This window comes from Cynocephalus volans, chromosome 7, assembly GCF_027409185.1.
Source record: "Cynocephalus volans isolate mCynVol1 chromosome 7, mCynVol1.pri, whole genome shotgun sequence".
NCBI classification, from domain to species: domain Eukaryota; kingdom Metazoa; phylum Chordata; class Mammalia; order Dermoptera; family Cynocephalidae; genus Cynocephalus; species Cynocephalus volans.
Window position 1 is genome coordinate 83,802,531 of NC_084466.1, and position 25,913 is coordinate 83,828,443.

Below are 25,913 nucleotides of genomic sequence, written 5' to 3' on the forward strand. Positions count from 1 at the left end.
ACATTTTCTGAATTTCTCCAAAAGGTTGCTAAGTTACCTTGTACTCTCGGTTGGCATCAGACAACTGCCAGTGTAAATTTGGCATTCCCATCCTCTTATATTCCTCAGCAAGGTCAATGAGCTCCCAACCTTGTATTCGTTCTGAATCATTTTGTTTGGGATTATAAGAGAATGCGTAGAGATCTGCATACTTTGCTATAGGATACAAAATACATATTTGTTAAAATGCAATTTATAACACAATGCACTACAAATAAAAGTAATTTCTCAGTTTTTTCCTCAATTTTTTTCTTTAAAATCTTCAGAGATGACTAACACCTGCACATACTTGAACTTAATATTTTCTAAGTTCTTTGATGCAAACAATTAGAACTAAAGGCACAAATGGATCTTAGATTCGATTTATGTCATCAACAAAAGTTAAAATAATAAGAAATAGTTAGATTTATATGTTAAATCCTCTACTGCAATATTTCTTTTTCTTAAAAGAAGAATTTTAAAAACACAAATAGACACTTTCTACTAACTACTTTTCTCAAATGAGATGTAAAATAGAAAGACTAAGGCTGCAATGAAGAACCAGAGACAGCATATATAGAACATGAAATTGCATCATACATTCCTGTAGAATAGTGTTGACCAAAAATGGCAGTGGTTGCACACAGCTCAGGAGAGCACTTACTTTTGCACAATGATAAGCCCTGGAGTCACAGAACCATCTTTACTATAAGCTCTGGCTTAATGTGCAACAATGGGATGCTAGAGGCTTTACATGTCGAGAGAGAAGAGTAAACACAGACCTTCTCCTAGACCACTCATGCAGGCTGCAATCCAGGTGGCTCAACTGAAATCTAGTTCAACAGTAATTCAAGTCTTTGAGGAAGGAAGCCTCCAGATCCCCAGTGTGTACGTAGTGATAAGATTTCTTTTTAGGACCTATATCCCTCTCAACCCTACCTCTACTGGAACACGATTCACCCTCTCTTGCCCCTGTGCTCATCTTCCATATGTTCCACCATAATCTATTAAATATTTTAGTCAACTGCTACCAGAGGACCACTGGAGGAAAATGAAGGAGGACACATATTAAAGACGGAGGCCCTCTTGCTCTCCAGGATTTAGACTGTATCAGCAGAAATGCAAATAGACTGAGTCAGCAAGAATTCGCAAGGCTTAACCGCAAACCACAGACTTCCTATTGAGTTGCCTAGGAGATGGGGAGGTATGGGAGCAGCTCACAGCTGGCTGAAACATATATAATACATGTCTGTAGACCATAAAGTTGCTTAGTGAGTGCGCTAAGTCCCAGAACTTTATGTCTGGTATCTTGTTGCCCATCTCCCTAGGCAGCAGCCCCTCGCTCAAGGCATGCCCTGAGCAACTCACCTCGCTGCAATCTCTTGGCAAGGCTATGTGTGGCCCTGCTCCCTGGGGGACTCCTGGCAGAGGCTACGTGTAGTCCTGCCTCCTGAGACCCCCAGGACCAAAAGAAACATGCAGACCTTGACCTTCCTTAACTTTTCATTTAGTAATATAAATTTCCAAGTCATTCTCCTTGAAAAGTGTGGAATGTTGTGCTACTTGCTATCAATAGAGTTTAAAAACATTAATATAAATCTATGTTTTCTTAAGTCTGTACTATAAATGCTTTTTCCTTACTATTACCCCCTCTTTGGAAACCATTCTTAAAATTCAGATCAATAGTTTAAAATTATTTGTAGGCAATTCTGTGGGGATAGGGTGCACAAGAACCTGAATGTAAGAGTAACTTAAAATATAAAATAACAATAATGAGACATTAAATAATGTATTCTGGATAACCCATCTCATGGAGCAGGTAAGCTTTGGTCTCTAAGAACAATACCTTGTTTTGACAGTTGTAGCAAAGAGTTGTAAATATCATGGCAATCTCTTTCTCTGGGAATGATGAAATGCACAGTCCTGAAATTCTTGCACTGAATTACAAGCGGGCATCCAGAAGTAGTCAAAGCAAGTTTTTCTACTGAGGCAATATGGTGGTGCAATATCTACAGCATGAAAACACATTAAAGTAATCAATACGGAAAGCACTAAATATTATTCTCTTCCAGAGTACATAAATATTAGGAATGCCCTCCTCAAATAAAGTCTCAAATACTCATATGCAAGATTAAATGCATGTAAATAAGAAAAACTTGAAAAGAGAGTAATAGAGAACTACTTGTCCTATGGAAAATAATATATAACACAGATAAGTAACACACACACATATGTATCTCATACTTATAGCTAAGATTTAGCACCATTAACATTTACATTAGTGGGTCTGTGCTAAGTTACTCAAAATAATCTAATAGTAACTTCTAAATACAGAATAAGGGACAATAAGCTAACTATAATATTATATCACTATTATAATTCCAATTAGGAACCAAAATTATTTGCAGAAAGAGAATGATGAAGGGACCTGGCTCGACCACTAACTAATATTATATTCTGAAAAAAAAAAATCATCTGTAAGATGAGAAGAATAAAACATCAGTAAGGACTTTCTAGATCTAAAATGTTCATTTCTATGGACATAGTATACTAAACAGACTTCATTCATAAGAGACATATGGGAATATACTAGTAAGAAAGTATTGTAAAGACAAGAGGAGAGAAAAGAACAACATAGATATCTTTTTGCTACTCCCCACCCCCCACCCCACCCCCGCTTAATTACATTCTCAACATCTGAAGGAATAGCTATATGGGAAACCTTCATTTGTACCTCTAGGAGATGGATAACATACAGAGAAGATATTGAGGCAGTTGGACAAAGGCAGGGTAGAGGAAGCAGATGATAATATGGCTAATGATTTTACAAGGTACTGCTAGGTGAAACTCCTGGCAGTTCTTGGGCAAGCAGTGGGTGGGGAAGGGGTTCAGTGCCTCCAGGGAATACAACTTATTCAAGATCAACATCTTAGGTAGTACCTTAACTTACTTGCTGCAATCACTTATCAACTGGATGGCCTTCCCGGAGAAAAACAATCAAAATATAATCAGAGTAAATCAAAGTGAGAAAGAGAAGAATGCAGGTGCACTGTAAGGGGTGTACCCCTGAGCAATATGACTTTCTAGACTAGGAGGCAGAACTGACCTCTAATCTTGATTCTACTCTAGAAAAACAGTAAGAGCAGTTACAATTTACTGAATCAGTATTATGCTTTAGGCACAGATGCTTTTCCTATTTTCTCTCCTTTAAGATTCACAAAAGCGTTACATGATGACTAATGCTATACCCATTTTATGTAGGTGCTAAGCTTGAAAGTTACAAACTTCTTGGCAGACACTTTTGGTCTACCATTCATCTCCATCTTCCTTACTTGCGACATCCATCTCCCTCAAGAGATCAAAAATGCCAGAATCTACATTCTATACTTCCTATGCAGGCAGAAGTAGCCAAGTGTCCCAATTTCCAAACAATCAGATGTTAAGTCAGCAGGGAGTTATGTGAGAAAGCTTCTCCTTGATAATAGAAGGGCTACTGAGAAAAGTCCACCCACCACTCCTGCTTTGGGAGGTTTGGTGTCATTTTCAGTCACGTATTCATTTACTTACAGCCAAAAACACCCTGATGCAGTCACCTAACCAGGACATAGCAGAGCGGACATCTGAACCCAAAGCTACCTGACAGCACAGCCTAAGCTCCCTTTACTACTCTTTGCTGCCTGTGTGACACTTAGCATAACACCACTTCCCTGAGCTTCAACTGCTTCAACAGTAAAATGAAGGTTATAAAACCTGGCATAGCCAGTAGCACAGAAATATGCCACGTCTTTCGCACTCAAGTATGTAGACATAAACTACATTCTATCCTCCTTTAATTTTCTGCTTAGCATTGACCACTATATATTTTACTTATTTATCCTATTTATGGTCTGTCTCTCCCCACTAGTACATGGGCTCCATGAGGACAGAATTTTTATCTCTTATTATCAGCTATTGTTTCCAAAATAACTAGAATAGTGAGATGAAACACATAGTAAGTGCTTAATAAATCTGTGCTAAATGAATGAATGAATAAATAAGTGAATTAATTACAAAACAAGAGGGGAAGAACAAAGAGCCCAAAACAGCCTTGACAATTTTAGAGAACAAATTGAGAGGATTTGCTCTACTAGATATCAAATCTTATTAAAAAGCTATCGACAATAAAGCAGTGTGGTACTGGTACAGTGTAGTCAATATACAGAAAGAATAGAACAGAGAACTCAAAAGCAGACTCTTACATACATGGAAGCTTTATTTTTGACAGACCTGGTACTAAAGATCAATGGAAGGAAACAGTCAACAAATAGTGCTGGTTGTCCATATAAAAAAAATAAAACTGAATCCTTATGTCACACCATATACCAAAATATTTCACAGATGGATCAACAACTATACATGGAGGACAAAACCTAAGCATGTACAAGAAAATGTAGGAGAATCTCCATGACCTTGACAAAGGGAAGGATTTCTCAAGCAAGTCACCAAAGAGCACAAACCATTAAAGAAAAAAGGAAAAATGTGTAACATTAAGAATTTAAACTTTAATTAAAAGACATATACACAAAAACACACAAAAGACAAGCTACACACTGGAAGAAGCTATCTATGACACACATATCTGACAAAGCATTAAAACCCAGAACTCTTACAAAATCGATAAATGACAAACAATCCAACAGAGAAAGAAAAGGGAACCACCCAATGGCTAAAATACCTGAAAGAATAACTTCTTTGTAATTAGTATATTAACATCACAATTGAACATCCACCAGATAGGCAAAAATGTTTAAGTTGACAATACCAATGTTGCTAAGGATGCAAAGCAACCATTTTGGAGAGGTGACATACTTAGTGAGGTTAAATATGTGCTTATCCAAGACCCAGTAATTTTACTCCTGGGCAAATATCCCAGAGAATCTTTGGCACATACGCAGGAAGAAACACATACAAGATATGTATATGTACATTTTCAAGTATACTTCAAGGTATATTTGAGTATATGTAAAAGAATATTCGAAAACGTATACATATATCTTGTATACATATACAAGAGATGTTTTTATACATATATGTATACTGCAATGTTTATTCTAGAAAAAAATAATTAAATACCCTAATTACAATTTGGTATAAAAATACTGTAGAATATACCAAACAATCCACTCGATCTGTTAACATGTACATATATTATTTAGATTTTTAAAAATTAAAAGGAACAAATAGGTATTTTATAATTATTTACAGGAATAAAAAGAGTCTGGTATATATACAGAAGAATTCTACATTACACATGATATCACTGATTTATTAGAAGGGAAGGCAGGAGTAATCTGGTGACTGGAATTTTTGGTTGAAATAGGTAACCAATGATTAAAAATTTTGCTATTCATGTTCAAAATAAAACACAGCGATAGACCACGTTCCTTTAGTATCATTATGGTAAACAGTACAGCTGCAGTCCTCCTTACCCAGGTTTCTTTTTGGTGAGAGTCTATAAATAATAGATGTGTGGCCGTAAGATACAGTGTTCCTGTTACTGACTTGTTGCTAGTACTGAATCGGTCAAGTAATTTTACTTGTTCAACCTAAAAAAGAAAAATACGTTATTTCTCATTTCAGAAATAGTATAAATTCTTTTTCTATTATCCCAGGACTTACGTGCACCATTTTCATTTTTTCTTCCTTTTGTCCAAAAACATAAGAGCTTATTTAATATTCAATGTTAAGTTCACGTGTCTTTTGGGGGAACATATAAGCCACAAACAACATAGGTACTATTTACAGTTACAAATGTAACCCTTAATATATGTATATATATTAAGGGAAGCAAGAAAGAGGGGTGCAGTATGAATAAGCAAAAACATTTTTCATACTGAAGAGTGAATATTTTTATCTAAAGTTGGAAAATCAAGTAATAAATATATAAATTTATTCTAGACATAAACTATCAGAAAAATTAAATCAGGAAACAGTTAAATGGTTGCAAACTTCAACTCAGTCTCTATATTCTCCTCACAAACCCCACGCCAGGACAATGACTATTTTGTATCCAGCTCTGGGCTTTTACTCACGCTGTTCTCCCTTCACTAAAAGGAACTATTCTGTTAGCTATGTGCTAAGCATTCTTCAAGGCTCACTCAAACCCTGTGCCTCCTAACACGAATCCTTCTCACAAAATCAATTCCTTACTTCTTAGAAAATCAATTACTTACATCTTAGCTTTGTATATTTGTATTCCTTTTTGAATTCCCTGGCACAAAGCATATCATATACTGCTTCAGCCTCCTCTAGTGCAGGAGGCAGTTGAGATATGTAGTAAGACTTCTTTATTAATACTAGCTGACACCTACATACACACACACATGTACACGTGGTTGCTGCTAAGGTGGAAAGTGGGGTTAGGGTTGGCCAGGAATACGCAGGAGACTACTGTCTTGAAATTTAGTGTTATCCACACTTATGGGGGAAAAAAGTAAAATAACCACTACCAACTTAAAAAATGTAATTTACAGCAGATTGTAGATAGCTCTTTAAATTGTGTAGATCTTTAAAATCCAGTAGCTAACCATCATCTCATTAATTCTATACTTTCCTCCCACATATATTATCTTTTCCCTTACTAATTAAAGAATAAAATGCCACTGTTATGAGATTATGATTTTCAAAGTTATCAATATCCACCATTTAAAAGGCTGATTAGCTTCTTCCCTTCCCCACCCCCAGAAATTTACTTTCATGGAGGGCTTTTGCTTATAACAGCACTTGTTCAAATAAGTTAAAATTTAAATGTAAAATTAAAAAATTTTATTTGATACAAAACTTTATTTGCACAGTAACAATAAACTTAGTTTTAACAATTTCCTCTGGAGACTTAGAGATATGATCTAATTTATACAGCTCAGGTATAACATTTAATTTGCCATACAAAACCTGTGTGATCATTTCACATTGTCCTTTAGGAAAACAGGAAGACTTGCTACTCATAAATATGAAGATTTCTCTTGGAGGCCAATATTTATTTCATTGTTTAGGACAATTTCTTCCTTAAATAATAATCTAACTTCATTGTACACACAATGCAAATCAAAACTTAAATTTAAACAACTCTTAAGACAAATGGGATCAACTACTGTTTACTTGGCTGGAAATAGCACTATAGCCAACCAACAGTAATAACCACAATATAGACCTCACATACTTTATTTCCTTAAGCAATTCACGTTTTAAGGGTTCTAATGAAAAGAGAATTAATGAACACATATGAAAATTAAAGTTATCATAAAGTATCGCCATTACTCAAGCTAACAATTTGTACCAACACCATTTTGTAGTACTTCAAATAGCTACACAGAGAAAATAAAAAAGTATATTGGCAAGTAGTTTATATGGGGGAGAGGGGACTGACTTTATCACTATTTATTTAATTAAATAGGAAGTTTGTTTTAAAAAAAAATCCATGTGAAGTTTTTTAATTTGTGGATTTTTGAAAGATCATAAATATTTCTAGATGTGTTTCAATCATAAGCCTTAAATTGTAATTTCTCTACAAGTCACAGTTATCTACAAAGCTTGTATACATGTAAAACAATCATACCACTCTTCATTTAGATTTTAACCCTCTTCTGTCCATCCCCTATTCACTACTATTCTTCCTCAGCGGTACATTTGCTATAGGAATTTTATCCACTGTCATTATTTTAACTTATATGTTAATTACTCCCAAAACTATAGGTCCAGCTCTGATCTCTCCTGAGTTCACACTGTCTGCTACTCATGTAACAATAATTTCTGACACACTATTGAGTACTGAGGTCTTATGTGCTCAGTACCATGATAAGTGCTTAATGTACAATATTTCTTTTAATATTCACAACTCCTGTGTGGTAGGTACTATTACTATCCCCACAGAAACTGAGATTTAGAGAGGTTAGGTAATCGTCACAAAGTCATACAGCTAGTAGCAGCTAGTAAGTGGCACATAGAATAGTTATAACCCTAAGTGGTTTGATTCCTGAGCCAGAACACCTTCCTATCATACTATACTGTCTCCACTTGAATGTCTTTGAGTCATAACAAAACTGATTTCCCCTCATACTCCTTACAAATACATTCCTAATTCTGTATTTCAGATGTGAGTAAATGTTACTTCACCCTCATCAATTACCCACACTGGAAATCTGCAAATCATCCTATGATTTCTTCTTGAACCCCAACATTCAATCACCAATTCCTACCAATTTCATAACCTAAATATTTTTAAATCTTCCACTTCTGCCACTATTAAATTCCTAAATTATAATGAAAGCATCTGTTCATGTGTCTATCTGTCCCACAAAGGCTGTAACATATTCCAGGGCAAGGACTGTCTCTCATTTATGTCTGAGTATAGTGTCTGACAAGATAAAGGTTTGTTGAATTAAGATGAACTGCCACAGAGAAATTATTTCCCGTAGGGGAAAAACAAAAATTGCCTACAATTTACCAGTGGTTCCTTTTGTTGAAATTATTCAAAGGATTTATTAAATAGAATTCTTTATCCCATTATACTGTTCCTCATTTCTCTCTGCTACTTTTCCCCTACATAATGGGTGAACAGTGGATATTTATTCAGTAATTCATGAATAAATGATCAACAAAGTAAAAACAAGTGGACAAACTACTAGTAGAACATGGTTATAGTTCATATATATATATATATATATATATATATATATATATATATATATATTTTTTTTTTTTGTAGCACATTTCTGGACTTTTAGTCCTCTATCCCCACCCCATCACCCAATTTGGGCTAAATCATTCTTCCTCTAGTACTGTATAGTACTACATAGTTCTTTCTGACTGGGTTTCTATCAAGATGGGAAATTCAAGTTGAAAATACTCCTTCTAATACTCTAAGCCTATTTCCTGATTACCCCTAGTTTTACACCCAAAATTATCTGAAATTCCTCCTGTCAGATATTTAATTTTGATCAGCTATATACAAGATTCAAAGCCTAGTTGTTCATCTGCGTCATCTCCAAAATTTTGCAAAAGTACAAATCCCAAGCCCTACCTCAACTCCACCCAATCATCTGAGGAGATAAAGACCAAGAATCTGTATATTTAAAAAGCTCACCTACTCATTCTTATGCAACTGATGTTCCCTTTAACTTTAATTCTAAATTAATCCCTCTCACTCTTAACTCACATAAGGCTAGCTTCTTTCTCTACCTTTAGTCTCTTTTCCCAGACATTTAAGGCTTCAGTGTATCTAGTTCTCCCACTTTTTAAAGGAGCTTATTACAACTTTGCCCTTTTAAAAAACAACTGCATTACATGTACATACACACCCAAACACACACCCAACTCTGAAGAACATGCACATAAATATACAATATCAGGAGAGAGAGTTTACTAATTCATTCAACAAAAATTTACTGGCTGTCAACCGAAGGCCATCCTGCCTGGGTCTCATATCCTCATCTGTAAAATAAGGTCAGTAATTTTTCCCTCAGAGGTCTGTAGTAAGGTTGGATAATAAATGTCAGATACTTTACCCCCTTTGTCTGATATATATATATAAGCAATAAAGTGCTCAAATAAATGTTTGCAAAAAATTACTATTGTTAGTAATCTAGTGAGGTAAGTTGAGCCCTGACAGTCCTCTGTTCTAAGCTACTGCCCAGTTAAGTCCAAATGGAGAAAGGAAAGATGTGCATGGAGTTTAAAAAGAAAATTCAATATTCTAATGTGCTCTACAGTTGAAAAAAAAACTGTTTGTCTAATATGAATGTTGAAAGCAAGGATCAATAACATTTTCTTCACTAATGAGAATACAGAAAAAATACAGAATTCTCAATAGAGGATGCATAACATTTTATCTGCTGGAAAAGGAACATGTGTTAAGGTAGAGAATCTGTATTGTGGATAAAAGGATACAAATAGAGGTTTTTAAGTACAGTAGTCCACAACCAGATATGGTTTTTAAGATCATTCCAGTGTCAACGTGAAGAAAATGCTGGGTTGAGTAAGGATAACAAGTTAAGAAGCTAATGAAGCAATCTAGGCGTGACTGGGAGAGATATCAGGGCCTGGAGTAAGCTGTGACAGAGAGGAAGCTCCTCTTGGGATAATAACAAAACTGATGTGAGAGGGCAGAAAGGAGAAATAGAGATTTTAAAAAAATATTAAGTTTTTCAGACCAGTTGACATTCACTAAGATAAGATTTAGAGAAGGAAAAGTAAGTCTGAGAGAAAAGAACGTCTTGAATATAATAGAGAATTAATCATTACCTTAGTAATTGCAAAATTATATTCAAATCAAGAAATTTAATAGTAGAAAATCATTACATATAACTGTCTAAATAGGGCAATCTCTATATGGTTGTGACATAATAAAATTAAGCTGATATTATTCCAAACCATTTATGTAGTACTTAAAGTACTGAAGAAAATAAGAAAATTTCTGAGAAAATACACTGATTATTCTGCTCTTTGCTGCAAACTCCCCCAACCCCAAAAGAGGAAAATTAGATCTTTTTCCTTGCTTAAAATCATCATACAAATTTCAAATCACAGAATTGTCAGTTTCTAAAAACCAACTGCTTCTTTATACTTCCCCTTGTCACCAAGGAACCAAAAGTACTTTACAGACATTGCTACGGATATCCCCCAGTCTTTTCTTGGAATGCTTTAAGTCAGATGTTTAGGAAGCAACTACAACTCTTTCAAGTCACTATCACTGAGGCACTATAGAAACAGTGTTAGGATCCTTAAGTCACAGGTATCACCACAGGCAAAAAGTAAACAAGAAAGTAGGGAAAAGGCTTTGGGAAAAGAAAGATAAACCAAAGAACAAATAAATGGGGCAAGAGAAAGGAATTGAGAGAGTGTAGTCACTTTGGTGGGGATGGTAAATGTCAGCACACAGTACTTTAAAGACTATTCAGCTGAATCATTGCCAATATAGGCCTACACTAAAAGCAAGCCTAATGGTCTATACAGGAAGTTCAAATTGCAGCTGTGTACAAAGTTGAAACTGGAAAACACAGGGAATCACACATACACAGAATCACATTCAGAAAGTTCAGACATAGGAAAAAAAAAAAAAAAAAGTTCAGACACTATTTATCCCCACAAGGGAAAAGAAGCCTCTGTGACAGAAAGGGACTAATGGCCTTCTTTACTCCAATTTCTGTGACCAGTTGTACTTACTCAACAACAACATGACAATGCATGCACTGGCTACTGAAGCAGAAAATGCACTGTCACAGTTTCTCTGGCTTGTTGTGCTCTCTCCCTATAACCAGGCACCCATTTGGGATTCAGAATCATTATTCCACACTGACATCCTGATTAGCTATCAAAAAAAAAAGAGCACAACAAGTTGCCGTTCATGAAGTGGAAAGCAAGAGGAGGACAGAGATCATCTTGTTTTTTTTCCATATATCCCCAGTTATATCCCTAACTACCTAATTTACAATTGTCCTCCCCCAACCCCAATCTGGCACTCTCCAGAGCCTTGCTTGATTTTAATCCATAGTATTTACCACTATCTATCATACGATATATTAGACTTACTAATTTTGTTTATTGCTATGTCTTCTCCAGCTAGAAAATAAGTTTTATGAGGGCAAGAGTTTTTGTCTGATTTCTTCACTGCCATTTTCCTAGTACCTAGAACAGTGCCTGACCCAAGGAGAAGGGGGAAGCAGAAGAGGAAATTAGAACAGGGAAGACTTTTCCCTTCCCATCTGTGATTCACCTCTTCCAGTTTTACCTGTACTACTCTTTCTCAGGCTCCTCCTCCTCTGCTTGCTCCTTTTAAAACATTTCCAGGGCTCTAAGCTTCACATTCTTCTCTACAGTCTCAATTTATTCTCTTTATATAAACTCATCCACAACAGAAACTTTCAATGATTACCTAAACACAGACAACTACCAAATCTACTTCTCTGGGTCAAACCCTTTCTCTAGCTCTAGACCCTCATAGTCAACTACCAGACAAAAATCTACCACCTAAGTTTCTCTCATCCATCCCTTCCTCTCTATTCCTACTCACACTATCCCATCTCACTACTCAAATCACTTGATTAATTATTCTGTGAGACAGGAGAGTACAGTGGTTAAGGTCTGCTATCAGAAAGACCTGTATTCAAGTTCCCAGCTCCACCTCTTTCTTAGTAGAGCTAGCTTTCTGTGCCAGGACAAATTATTCTGCAAGCTTCAGTTTTCCCACCTGCAAAATAGGATAATATTATAACAGTCAAAATAGCACTTTACTTAGGGAAAATTGTTCGGGTGCTCCTCAAAACCTACTGGCTCTTATTTCAAAGACAATTTAAATAGTATTGGTTTCTCCTTATTCCTGACCCATTCTTAGTTTTATATCTCCTTCTTTCTTTGTAATAGATAATATATATTTGTATAATACATGTATGATCTCACATTCTAGTGACAGAAAGAATAGCAAGCTAAAGAAGAAGTTGGGCATTACTTTTGGAATAACTCAATTTGAGCCCTAGTAGGATCAGATTTTTATGGGACATTCCATTCCATGCAAACTGTAGAAAGCAGTCTTCCATTTATAGCTTAGAAAAACATTCTTCTATTCTAGTCTGTCAAGTTCCATTCAGATGGCACAATATCATTCAACATCAATATATGATGTCAGCCAAAGTACTGGAGCCTGGCAGAAAAAGGAGAAAGACTGCATAAAGAAGAGCTCTCTGCATATTTCTTATTGTTTCTTGACAGAGATATCTTATTATGGAAAAATTAGTGCTCAAAGTGATAGTCAGTAGCTACATAGTTCATAGGTATAGCTTGGAAATGCTCTCAGAAATTCAAATTCAGGGACTTGACACATTTATTGATACCATACAGTTAGTAAGCCAATTGTGACCAAAACAGGATGATACATCTGTTCCTGAATTTTAGAACTAGAAAGCCATTTAATTATTACTGAGCTAAAACACTTAATCTAATAAATTTGTAGTTAGCAAGCAATAAAATAATGACCCTAAACAAACAAAAAAAAATTAATACTACACAAATATTATTTACTTATGACAAGAAGAGGTTTGGAGAAGACAAAGCTCTTAGAATTATTATTAGGATTTACTTCTGAATTAACATTAATACAAATTTAACAATTATATTAAAACTAGAGAGGCATTAGAAAAAGCATACATAGTTTTTGGAGCTAGGCAAAACTTAGCTTAAATTCTGACTACCCTTCATGAGCTAATTGGGTAGGTTACTTAAACTCTCTAAGTCTATTTCCTCCTCATCTATAAATGGAGATAAAAATACCCAACTGACAGGATTAAGAGATTAGTGCTAATATTGTATAAATTAACATATCTGTGAAATTATAAATATTGTGAAATTATGATAATATTGTATAATTTGCTATATTGACATATAGCTAGCTGCTCAATAAATGGCAATTACTACTTTTCAAATACAGCTGTCTGAACAATATCACTAAATAGTCATATAGTACTACTCTATAGTCAATTGGTGATCATTCTGACTAAACTACACAGAGTTCAAAAAAGCTAATAATCTAAAGCAATCCATTTTTGGTTATGAAATACTTACAATTATTTTTGCAGCAAATTAACTATATCCAGGTGAAGGCTATGCATAATGGAAACAAAAAGTTGGCTATGTTCAAATCAATCTTTTAAGAATAAGTTCTTTTCCCAACAGATTAATAATTTAAGAAAATGTTACTGTCCATACAATTATCAGAATGCATTATAATTTAGAGATCCACATCTATCTTGCTGTTTTAAAACCAGTATTTGTACAGTGCCTAGCATATAAGGTACCCACTAAACATTTGTTTCATTGCAGTCTACATTTACCCACTTAAGATTATTCCAGAGAAGTGGTCCAATGCTAGACAAACAACCCAAAGTAATAAAGAAGCATGCTTGAGAAGTAATTTTAATAGAAAATTAGTCAGAAATCTCTTAGTCTTTAAAAGGCATAAAAGGGCCTTACTAAACCACCAGCATAGACCCACTGTGAAAAGGTAAGACTAAATCAGAAAATTAATTGAAGAAAAGTCCATCGACTGGTAGTGAAAGAGCCAAATCTTCAAGGAGATAGGGGGGCCACAACTATACAAATAAAAATACAAATATATTCATCATAAGTTGAAAGGAAAGACATAAAATAAGCAAGGGACATAAAGATTTTCCAACAGTCTGTTCACCCTTATACACCTAGGAATAGGATTTGTTCTAGTTCATTAGATTCAGTTCACTTTTACTGGTTTTCCGTTGTGTGCTATGCAGTGTAGCAAGCATACTGAAGATGAGGTTCAAACTGGTACAGAAGGAAGTCACATGCACAAAGCTGCTATATAATACACACGTGGAAGCCTGGAACCAAGACAAGAATCTGATCCCATACCCACTCTAGTCTTTTCCACCTTCTACTAGTTTGGTTAATCACCCATCTATTTTTAAACTTGAAGTGCCAGAAACTTGAATTTTTGAGTTACTTTACTTTTTTTCTCTTAAAAAAAAGTTTTTAGCAACTTCAATTTTATTAGGTACAGTATGTGCAATGTTTTTGTTTGTTTGTTTGTTTGTTTTTGTTTTAAAAGATGACCGGTAAGGGGATCTTAACCCTTGACTTGGTGTTGTCAGCACCACGCTCTCCCGAGTGAGCCACGGGCCGGCCCCCAGTATGTGCAATATTAAAAACAAGCTCTAATAAAAATCTATGTGCACCTTTAAAAGGCTTGTGATACATTTTAAAGACGTACATCTCAAATTCTCCTTGGAACGATGAAGATAATGTACGTCTGCTAGTTCCTTCCCCAAGTGAACCTTAGCTTTACGATGAGAAGCACTGACCGACGGTTTCGGTTTTAGCAAAACACGGAGAGTTAGCCGTCACGGTAGAGCCTCCTTCTGACAGGCTCCGAGCGATCTCATCCAATTCTTCTGGTCTGGATTTATGTTTTTCTCCCTCCCAAAGTTGAAGTTTAGCTTAAATTTTGTTGGAAAATTAATTTGGTAATATTTTGATGTCATTTCCTTCAGTTTTTAAATTTGTAATGGAATCAAATAAATCTTAAATCTTACACACACACACAAATTAAACATGGGGTTTAATAAGCTCAATTGAAGTAAGTTCCATACGACCTTTTAAAATAGGGGATAAAAATTTTTCTTTTTCCCCAACTCTCTGTTAAGCTAACTACTGACTCTTAAGACAATGGCCAAAGTTTAAAGCACAGACACGGAAATACCAAAATCTGAGCGGCTGGAGATGAGGAGGAGAAAGCGAGGTGGAGCGGAGTGCTGATCTCGGCTCCTCCAAAACCTGCATCATGAATCGATGACACGGGACAATGAAACGTGAGCAAGGACAAGCTTGCGCAGCACCGTAATGTTAATTTGGGGACCCACCGGTTTTCCATATATGAGTCGACAAATAGCCGAAACATCCCAAAGTTAAAGCAGCCCCAATTCTGCCCAAGAACGGGTAGAGCTAAGAAGGCAGCGACCAATACTCCCGAACTTATCCCCGCGCACCCTGAGGCGCTGAGAGACCCCTGCTCCCATAGGTACAGGAAGCCTCCGCACCCCCCGTGGCCCTAGCTGACGCTGCCCTCCCAGATTAGGCCCGGCCAGGCCCCCGCCCGGCCAGTCCCCAGTTCTGGTCGGGCCGGCCGACCCTCGTCACCTCCCGTCTCTACCAGGTCAGACCAGGGCGAGCGGCTCATGGCTCTCCCGCGTCGGGCTACCTTGGTCGTCCGGATATGCTCCATCCCGAGAAGACGTCTGCCGGCCTCACAGGTGTACCATGGAGTGACAGAAGCGGGGCGGCGACAGCATCTGGAACCAGCGGAAACTCCCTCAGCCGGCCAGTACCTCGGTGCGTCACCCCGCCCCCGTCCGCGTCAACCGCGCAAACGCAATCGGCAAGCACCGTCTCCTAGAAACACTTTCCCAAACCCGGCGGCCTTAGAGTGGTGCTGGGCGGGTAGGCAGAGGGTCCACCAATAGAGAGCGGCGTCCTGGCTCATCAGGGGTCGCCGCGGATACCACAGCGCCCTCTGCTGGTGGAGGGCTGCTACGGCTCATCTACCCGTCCCAAGGCGGTCCGGCTGGGCCAGGACCAGCAGAGCAGGGGCGCGGGGCGGGGGAGAAGTCTTTTCTCTGGATGAGAATAGATCCTGGGTCAAGAGCACTTTTGGTGGGTAAGGGAGCGATTGCATGTCGCTGAGGTGCATCAGCGTACCAGTGGACAGCACCAAATTTAGTTTGAGCTACAATTCTATTCATAAGAATTTATTCTAAAGAAATAATCAGATACATTTACTATAGCCTTACTTGAAACAATCAAATTCTCCAATACTAAGGGATTAGTTATGTAAAGTAACATTGCTTTCATACAATGTTAGTACCAGCATCCATTAAAAATTATCCTGTAAGTGATATTACATAACAAACATGTTGAGTCTGTATTAACTGTTTAAAAAATAAAATGAAAACTGACTGTAAAACGGTAAGTTCGATGTGACCATGTTTTAAAATTTGTATTTATGTAAACAAAAAGTTTACATATTTAGATGGTAGGTGTATTAGTCCGTTTTCTTTTGCTTATAATAGAATATCTGAAACTGGGTAATTTATAAGAAAATGAAATTTATTCATTTGTTGTGAGGTTGTTGCCCAGGAAAAGAACCAAATATTTAATTAAGAATTTTAACAGAATCTTTATTAGCCAGCCAGCAACTGCCTCCCTTAGGTATTTTGGGAGAGCGGCAGCTAGCCTTGGTCTGGTGGAGTTTATAAAGGCAAAAACCACATCCCATTGATACATGGGTTTGTCTAGGTACACAAAGCAAGCTAGGTTACAGAAGCTAAAAGCGAGCAATTAAAGCAATCAAGCATAAAAATTTTCATTGTGTATAGTTCCTGTTCCCATGTAACAGTTCACCGTGTATGGCTCCTGTTTCTATGCAACGCCTTTTGTTTCCATGAAATGGTCAACGGTTTCTCACACAGACGGGGGTAGTCTGACAATGAGAATGGAGAAATGCCTTCCCAAGATGGCATTGGTATTGCTCTGGATTCTCTGCTACATTCCCCACTGGTTTTATGTATATGAGTCAAATCCTAGACTCATTTGTGTTTAATCTGTTATAGTGGGTTCTTAAAACCATTAAGTTTGCTGATTGAACTCTTTGTTTGATATATTTAGTGAGACAGGTGAGGGCACAGGGGCCTATTGTGAAGAACAGTAGAATTAAAAGCAAGGGACTGGCTAGGGCAGTGAGGAGAGTTGTTAACCAAGGAGACCAGGAGAATAAAGTTTCATACCAGTTGTGCCTTAGGGTTTTTTTTGTTTGTTTGTTTGTTTGTTTGTTTTTCTCTTTCTTTTAACCTTTTTCTGATTAGGGAGAGGCTGTCTCTTATTACTCCTGAGTGATTAGTATAGAAACAACAAGTTTCTCCTAAAGCTACACATTATCCACCTTGTTTTAGGAATAAGAGATCTAGGCCCTATCTGTTTTGCAGTACCACTTCAGCGAGGGAATCTAAAGAGGTTTCCAGTCTGCTAACAGATTTTTCCAGTTTGCCTAGGTCTGGATCAATTTGTTGACTTAGATCCTTAAAGTTTTTTTATATTTATTTTATTTTATTTTTTTTGTCGTTTTTTCGTGACCGGCACTCAGCCAGTGAGTGCACCGGTCAGTCCTATATAGGATCCGAACCCACGGCAGGAGCGTCGCCGCGCTGCCAGCGCAGCACTCTACCAAGTGCGCCACGGGCTCGGCCCAGATCCTTAAAGTTTTGATTGCTTGTTATTAGAGCTGTGGTTCCCATAGCCGTGGACTCAGCTATGCCTAAACCTATGAGTAAGGGGATGAGGACTGGGGCAGCTCTTTTTGTTATTAGGTTGTCTTCCTGCCTCTCCTTCATAAAAATAGATTTGGGGAATGATGTGGACAAGAACATAGAATTCAGTCTTGTTGGGTGTGAGGAAGAATTGGCTGGCTATACATAGGGTTAGTCCTGTTAAGGAAGCAAACCAAGTGTTAGAGGGGGCAATAAGGTAGCTGGAAGCTTGGGAACTGTGGTTTGCACTACTGATGGTTATTGCATATGTGCACACTATTCTATACGGGGAACTCTGGAGATAATAGTTGTTAGTTTTTATACAAAGCCCTTGGTTTTGTATGCCACCAAGCGTGAGTTTGGGTTTCCTTCCCATGGACAAAGTTTGTCTTTGGCGATTGTAGTTAGATTTAGAGACCTAACAGTTTTGTTATTAACACCCAGAGAGCTGTTTATTCCTAGGCCAACATAATATGGTGGTTCTGGGTTTAAGCATAACCAACAATCTGTGGTTATATTAGGGTTTGACTGGTTGGTAAACTTGAAAACTGAATCTAAAATTTTTAAGAAGGGATTTGTGAAAGCATAATTGGAGGTTCAGTTGAGGGACCTGGGTGTTGGAGCTTGTGGGGATGGGTTAGGGTTCAGGGAACATGGAGGAAGGGGTAGGAGATCCTGGTTAGGGCCTATTGGGATGTTGGGGTGAACTTCTCCTTTTAACTGAATAGTGAATTTCCCACCAGGGTCTCATCTGTTAACATACAATCTTAGACCCCATGTTCTGCCTGTCTCCCACTTGGTGGTCATGAATGGATTCCAAAACCTGATGGTGAGGCTCATAGGATTGCATGTCCCTGGCTGACTACAACCTGGAGGTGGGGTTTTCTGTTAAGGCATATGTAAGGAGTCTGTATGAATTCAGGAAGCCTTGATTTCACAACCCCAAGTGGCACAGTGATAATTTCCTTGCCCCTAACAGGAAGGGCTGCCTGTTGTGGGCAGGCATAAAATTGGGTCTGTTGGAGACTTAGTTCATAATTGAGCTGGCCGCATGAGTGTTGGGAGAATAACATGGATCCTCCTCCAAAATAGCCTCCTGGAGTATAAGTGTGGGGCTTAGAACCCCCCGTCTTAAGTTCACAGAGGTCTACTAAAAAGATGGGGGCACCAGGGGTGTGGATAGACCAAACGACCTCCCCAGTGACAGTATCCCTCAATTCCCAGGTGTAATTTTTGGGTTGATGAGGGCTTCCTGTTACAAGCACAGCTAAACATTGGACAATTAAGGGGGTGAGCGGGTGAGGCTTATCATTAAGGGGTCCTTCTGGGAGCATTGAACAATCCATGTTTTTGGTATTGACTTGGTTCTGATGACTCAGGCGTTCACTTGAGCTGAGTGTGGTGTATCCACTGACGTTTTCCTGCCACTTTAATGGCTGTTGGGGTGGTTAGGACTATATGGAAAAGCCCTTGCCAACTGGGCTCAAGAGTAGCAGAGTTGTGGTGTTTCACCCATACGAGGTCTCCCGGCTGGTATGGGTGTGGAGTGAGGTTCTTAGGTGGTGAGAAGGCCTCCTTAATCAAGGGGTGTATTTGGTGCAGTACCTGCTGGAGGGCTTGGAGAGACTGAAGAAGGTTATGGTTAGTGAGTCCAACAAGTTTGTCATCCCTGAGACGGGGTAACAAGGGGGGTGGTCTTCCAAACATAATTTCATAAGCAGTGATTTCCTTGACATAGGGAGTGCACCTAATCCTTAAAAGGGCAAAGGGGAGGCTTACCCAGTTTTTGCCAGTCTCTAATTTTGACTTAGTGTTTCCTTTAAAGTTCAATTCATTCATTCTACCTGTCCTGAACTCTGTGGCCTATGGACACAATGTAGATTCCATTTTATTTGTAAGGCTTTTGCTAATAATTGGGAAATTTGAGCTGTGAAAGCCAGACCATTGTCAGACCCCAAAGTCATAGGCAGACTGAATCTAGGGACAATTTCTTGCAATAAGTTTTTAAGTGTTATTTGAGTGGTTTCAGTTTTTGTAGGAAAAGCTTCCACCCACCCAGAAAAGATGTATATAAATACCAAGAGATAGTGGTACCCATATTGTCCAGATTTTACCTCAGTAAAGTCAATTCCCCAATGTTCCCCAGGGCTGGATCCTCGTGTTCTGGTTCCTGCAGGTACTTCAGACTTTTGTCCTGGATTTACTTGTGAACAAACCTCACAGTGCTGCACAAAGTCCTTTGTTAATTTGTCTAAATTATGAATATAATAATTTTTTTTGCAACAATTCAGTCAATTTACTAGCTCTGAGGTGTGTCCCTTAGTGAAGCTGTTGTATTAACAGTCTTTCTAGGTAGGTAAATACTATAGAATTTCATATTTACCTATAGGTAAATTCATAGGATAGATAAATCCTATGATCTGGTAAAACTTTCCAACCCGCATTATTATCTGAGGCTTGTAATGCTTTTGCATGTATGACTTTACCTTAGTGTAGTGTGGGACCGGTGGTGATGGTCTGATTGGGGTGCCGGTATGATTACTAAAGAATTTGATGGCCCCACTGGTTTTAGTGCAGCCTCTTGTGCTGCTTGGTCAGCTGTAGCTTTTCCTTGGGCCTCAAATGAGTCACATTTTTGGTGTCCTCAGCAATGTATAATCGCCACTTTTTTAGGATACCATATGGCCTCAAGAAGAGCTAGAATTTCTTCTTTGTTTTTTATGTCTTTTCCTCCTGATGTTATTAGTCCTCTTTGTTTATAAAGGGCCCCATGTATGTGGGCTGTAGCAAAAGCATATCTACCGTCAGTGTATATGTTGACAGTTTTGTCTTTTCCATGTATCAGAGCTTGTGTTAAGGCTATAAGTTCAACCTTTTGAGCAGAGGTCCCTTGGTTTAAAGCTTGAGCACAAATGACTCATTCCAGGGTTACTACAGCTGCCCCAGCATACCTGATTCCATTGGACATGAAGCTGCTTCTGTCAGTGAACACCATCTCATCAGGTTCCATCCAGGGCATGTCAGTCAGGTCAGGTCAGAGTCCTTGGAGAGCCTCTATAGTTTTGAGGCAGTCATGGATGGATTCCTTTGGGTCATCGTCCAGAAGGAGTGTTGCTGGGTTCAAAGCTGTTGTTTTAAGGAACTTTATTCGAGGCTGATCTAAGAGCAAGACCTGATATTGAGTGATGCAGGTGTTGGTGAGCCAATGCTCAGGTGCACTTTTTTTTTTTTTGACCAGTAAGGGGATCGCAACCCTCGGCCATCCCTATATAGAATCCGAACCCGTGGCCTCGGCACTCCCAGCGCCACACTCTCCCAAGTGAGCCACAGGGCCAGCCCTCGGGTGAACTTTTCAAGAGAGTTTGCACAGAATGGGGTGCTACTAGGCTTATACCCTGCCCTAGGCTTAGCTTGTCGGCTTCCTTCACCAGTAAGTCGGTTACTGCTATGGCCGGGCCAGGCTGGCCGTCTGGCAGCTACACTGTCTAGCCTCTTGGAGAGATAGGCCACAGGCCTCTTCCATGGCCCCAGGGCCTGGATGAGTACTCCCTTGGCAATGCCTTTTCTTTCAGCAACAAACAGGGTGAAGGGCTTGTTTATATCTGGCAAAACTAGGACAGGTGCTGTGGTAAGCACCTGTTTTAAGTCTCTAAAGCCCTTTTGTTCAACCTCAGCCCATAGCAAGCAGTTATGTTTTCCCCTGGTACTAGAATATAGGAGCTTGGCTATTCAGCAAATCTGGGTATCCAGAGGGGGCAGTAACCCATGGCACCCCAAAATTCACAGACCTCTTTTTTAGTCTTTGGGGTTGGAATCTTTAGGACTGTCTCTGTTCTTCTTGAGGATAAGGTTCTCTTTCCCTCCTGTAGTTCATACCCCAGGTAGGTGGCTTTTGGGGTACATAGTTGGGCCTTTTTGGCTGAGACTTGGTATCCCAGGGCTAGTAATTTCCATAATAGGTCTCTTGTGGCCTCCTTGCAAGTCTTATAGTCTTTAATGGCCAACAGGAGATCACCTACATACTGTAATAGGGTGACCTCAGGATGTTGTTTCTGATATGGCATGAGATCTTGGCTCAATGCCTTGTCAAACAAGGTTGGGGAATTTTTAAACCCTTGAGGTAGACACATCCATGTCAGCTGTCCCGAATATCCCCCCTCAGGATCAGCCCATTCAAAGGTAAATAGAGGTTGGCTTACCTCGGCCAGCAGGAGGCTGAAGAAGGCATCCTTAAGGTCTAACATGGTGTAGGTCTGGTGAAATGGTGGCAGCAAGCTGAGGAGGGTGTAGGGCTTTGGGACGGTCGGATGGAGGGTCTCCATGTGCCTGTTCACCTCTGTAGATCTTGGACAGGCTGGAAATCTGACATGCCTGGCTTCTGTGCTAGAAGGAGGGAAGTATTCCAGGCCAATTTGCATGGAACTAAAATGTTAGCCTCTTTTAGTCTCTGGATGTGGACAGCTATCCCTCGTTTGGCTTCCAAGGGGATGAGATACTCTTTCACTCGAACAGGTGTAGCCTGGCTTGTAAGGTGAACCACGATGGGGGGCTGGTGAGTGGCCAAGCCTGGGGGGTTTGTTTCTGCCCACACTCCTGGGATCTTTCATTGTAGTTCCATTAAGGTGGAACTAAAGTCAGTGGAGGGGGCCTCTGTAGCCACCACATATTCTTCACTAATTGGGCAAGTTATCATTATCCATATAGGGGGTGCAGGATTAAGAGTCAGTTTTACTGTTTCCCCCTGGAATGATATGGTAGCCTGCAGCTTGTGCAATAAGTCTCTTCCCAGCAGTGGGTATGGGCAATCCAGCATGACAAGGAAAGAGTGGGTAATGGTACCCTGCCCTAGATTAGTAATTCTAGCTTCTGTCCAGGGGTAGGATTGGAACTCTCCTGTGGCCCCTTGGACTAAAGTCCTTTTAGCAGACAGATGTCCATCAGTTTCAGTTAGGACTGAGTAAGTAGCCCATGTGTCCATGAGTAAGTCTACTGGTTTGCTCCTTATTTGTAATGTTACCTTGGGCTACTGGGGGCTCATAAGTATGGAGCCCTGGTCCCGTCAGTCCTCAGAGGTATCTAATTGAAGGACGTGGGGGTCTCTTTCCTTTAATAGGGGACATTCATTTTTCCAGTGGCCTTTTTCCTTACAAAACACACATTGGTCCTTTATTAGGGGGGCTTTGGCTTCCCAGGTGGGTTTCCCTTCTTCCCAAATTGGGGTTTTATATTTTTATGCCCTTTGGTTGTTCTTTGAGATTCAGTGAAGGCTGTTACCATTATTTTGGCCATTCTCTTTGTTTGTTTTTCTTCTGGGCTATCTCTGGCATGATAGACCTTCTGGGCTATTTCAACCAGCTTGGACAATAATTTACCTTCAAATCTTTCCTGCTTTTGAAGCTTTTTTCTAATGTCTCAGGCCGACTGGGTAACAAAGGCAGTGATTATCGCCTGCCTATTTTCTGGAGCCTCGGGGTCCACAGGAGTGTAGACCATATAAGCCTCCATGAGGTGTTCCAGAAAAGTGGCAGGGGACTCATTTGGCCCTTGAATGGTTTCACTTACCTTTGAGAGATTAGTGGGTCTCCGGGCTGCTGCACAGAATCCTCTGAGGAGAGTCTGGCGATACTGATCAAGAGCCTCCTTATTTTGATCTGTATTTGGGTCCCATCTGGGCTGGGAAATGTAGGTGATCATGAGGGCCGTGCCCTCATGAATAGGTTGATACATTAATGGGTTAATGGTTTAATGGGTTATCAAGGAGTGGGTCTGATGACTTATAAGAAGAGTATGTGAGCACATTAGCTCTCTACCTCTTGGCATTCTCCCCATGTGACATCCTGGTTGCCACAAGACCCTGTAGAGAATTCCCACCCAGAAGAAGTCCCTCACCAGGTAAGCTCCCTGGACCATGGACTTCCCAGCCTCCAAAACTGTAAGCTGTAGCAGAGAATTCTTAACAATACCAATGCCATCTTGGGAAGGCACTGCTCCATTCTCATCGTCAGTCTACCCCCCTCTGCGTGAGAAACCGTTGACCTTTTCATAGAAACAAAAAGTGTTGCATAGAAACAGGAGCCATACACGGTGAACTGTTACATGGGAACAGGAACCATACAATGAAAATTTTAATGCTTGATTGCTTTAATTGCTCACTTTTAGCTTCTATAACCTAGCTACCTAGCTTGCTTTGTGCACCTGGACAAATCTGTGTGCCAACAGGATGTGGTTTTTGCCTTTATAAACTCCACCAGACCAAGGCTAGCTGCTGCTCTCCCAAAATACCTAGGGGAGGTGGTTGCCGGCCAGCTAATAGTCTGTGAATATTCTCAATTAAATATTTGGTTCCTTTCCTGGGTGACAACCTCACAACATTTGGAGGCCCCAGTGAGATTTTGTTGCTCAGGGGAACCAAAAACCACAGCTTTGGATGCAGGGCAATGTGGTGAGTCTCCCTAGGGGAGGCCACTGAGAGGGAAATTGGCCCAGGGTTGCTCTCACTGTGGGCCCTAGGGGAGGCCACCGAGAAGATGTTCCTTGGCCCCAGGGTCCTTTGGCCCCAGCTTGAGAGCCCAGCACAACCAAATTCTTCAATTGGCACCAGAGTCTTTATTTGTCCTATTACTCTGCATCTTGGACCTCGGGACGTAAGCTTTGGTTTGAGATCTCAGAAACTTGGTTTTGCATTTTTGTATCAGAGCTCTGATTTGAGACCCAAGCACAAGGCTGGATGCAGCATTACTTCCTGAGTCTAAGACTTCTGCAAGATGTTGCCGGGTCCTTTGGTTTGGATTTTGGATGTGGCTACTTGTCTCTATCTTTTGTGTATTTCCAGTTGTATATTGTTGTGCGTCATTAACTGTGGTCCTATATAACATAATGGGACAAAATTCCTCCAAACAGGTTGTGGGGCAACCTCCCTACAGTGTATGATTAACAATTTTAAGTACTTCCAAATGAAGGCTGCTGATTTTGGAACTTCGGTCAACCCATTTGACCTAAAGAAATTTTGTGAGTTGGATGGCCCTCATATGGAACTACAGACCTCCCTACTGCCTACTGAGTATAGGAGGTTTGTTTTGGCCAACCAGTCCTCCCAGACCAAATTCCATATATACAGGTTTGGATCAAACTAGTTACAGAAAAGTCATCCTGGCTAAAAAAAGTTTAAACTCTTGCTTAAGTAAACAAGGTACCAACAAGACAGAAATTCTTGTGACTAAACCTATTCCTCTCACAGGTTCATCCCAGGGAACTGTCGGGTCCTCAGTACCTCCCATCCTACAGGACACATTAGAGGATCTTATTGACCTTTCTCCTCACATTCCTGTCTCCCCTAGTGCACCTCCACCTTACCCGTCCTCTCCTGATTCTACTGAACTTCTCAGCCCTCTACATACTTGGAGTGGCACTGCTTACCAGTCCAGGCTTAAATCTGACTCTGACCCTACCTCTACCAACCTTTCTCCCATGCCTCAACTCCCTCTCTGCCAAGCTCCCCTTCCCCCAGGGACTCCTCAAGATCAAGTGCCATTCATGGTATATGTCCCTCGTCTTGGCACATGACATACATGGCAAACTTTCTAAACCTGCTGACAGAGACTGAGAACTCTTTCCAGGGATGAGCCCTTAAGAATTGTCCTCAGGGACAGAACAGCAGAAGGCAGGTGATACCATTGTCTTCTTGTGTTCTCTCCCTTGGGCCCACCCATCTTCCCTCCCTCATGCTGGGCCCCAGGGAGAGATTCAGTGTTGACATTGTTTGCGTACTGGCATCTAGAGAGTGGAGGCCAAGTCAGCTGCTGAACATGCTACAATGCACCAGACCAGTCCCCCACAATAAAGAATTATCTGGTCCAAAATGTCAACAGTGCAGAGTTGGAGAAACCTTGCTTTATGTTTTCTAAGTGTTACAGTATAAGTAGCCTTACTTTCATAATGAGAAAATATTTTTCAAAGGTTAGGAAGGGAATGATTACATCATCTTTCTTACTATGGTTGGTGTTAGAAAGGCCTCTCTAACATCTAATTTTTATTTTC

General features: G+C 39.6%; 1 protein-coding gene across 2 annotated transcripts in view; it reads right to left on the reverse strand.

The window, feature by feature from the left end:
* MTMR6 (myotubularin related protein 6) overlaps nucleotides 1-15,917 on the reverse strand; it is a 31,686-nt gene extending 15,769 nt beyond the window's left edge. Inside the window, exons 1-4 of one of the 2 annotated variants that reach the window (XM_063102871.1) lie at nucleotides 15,776-15,917; nucleotides 5,487-5,603; nucleotides 1,865-2,027; nucleotides 38-195 (exon numbers count right to left, since the gene is read on the reverse strand). In XM_063102871.1, the coding sequence (XP_062958941.1) occupies nucleotides 38-195; nucleotides 1,865-2,027; nucleotides 5,487-5,603; nucleotides 15,776-15,799 (462 nt within the window). In that variant the 5' untranslated portion in view covers nucleotides 15,800-15,917. The remainder of the gene's footprint in view (nucleotides 1-37; nucleotides 196-1,864; nucleotides 2,028-5,486; nucleotides 5,604-15,775) is intronic. The other variant, XM_063102872.1, reaches the window with a different exon arrangement.
* Between the last annotated feature and the right edge of the window lie 9,996 nt (nucleotides 15,918-25,913).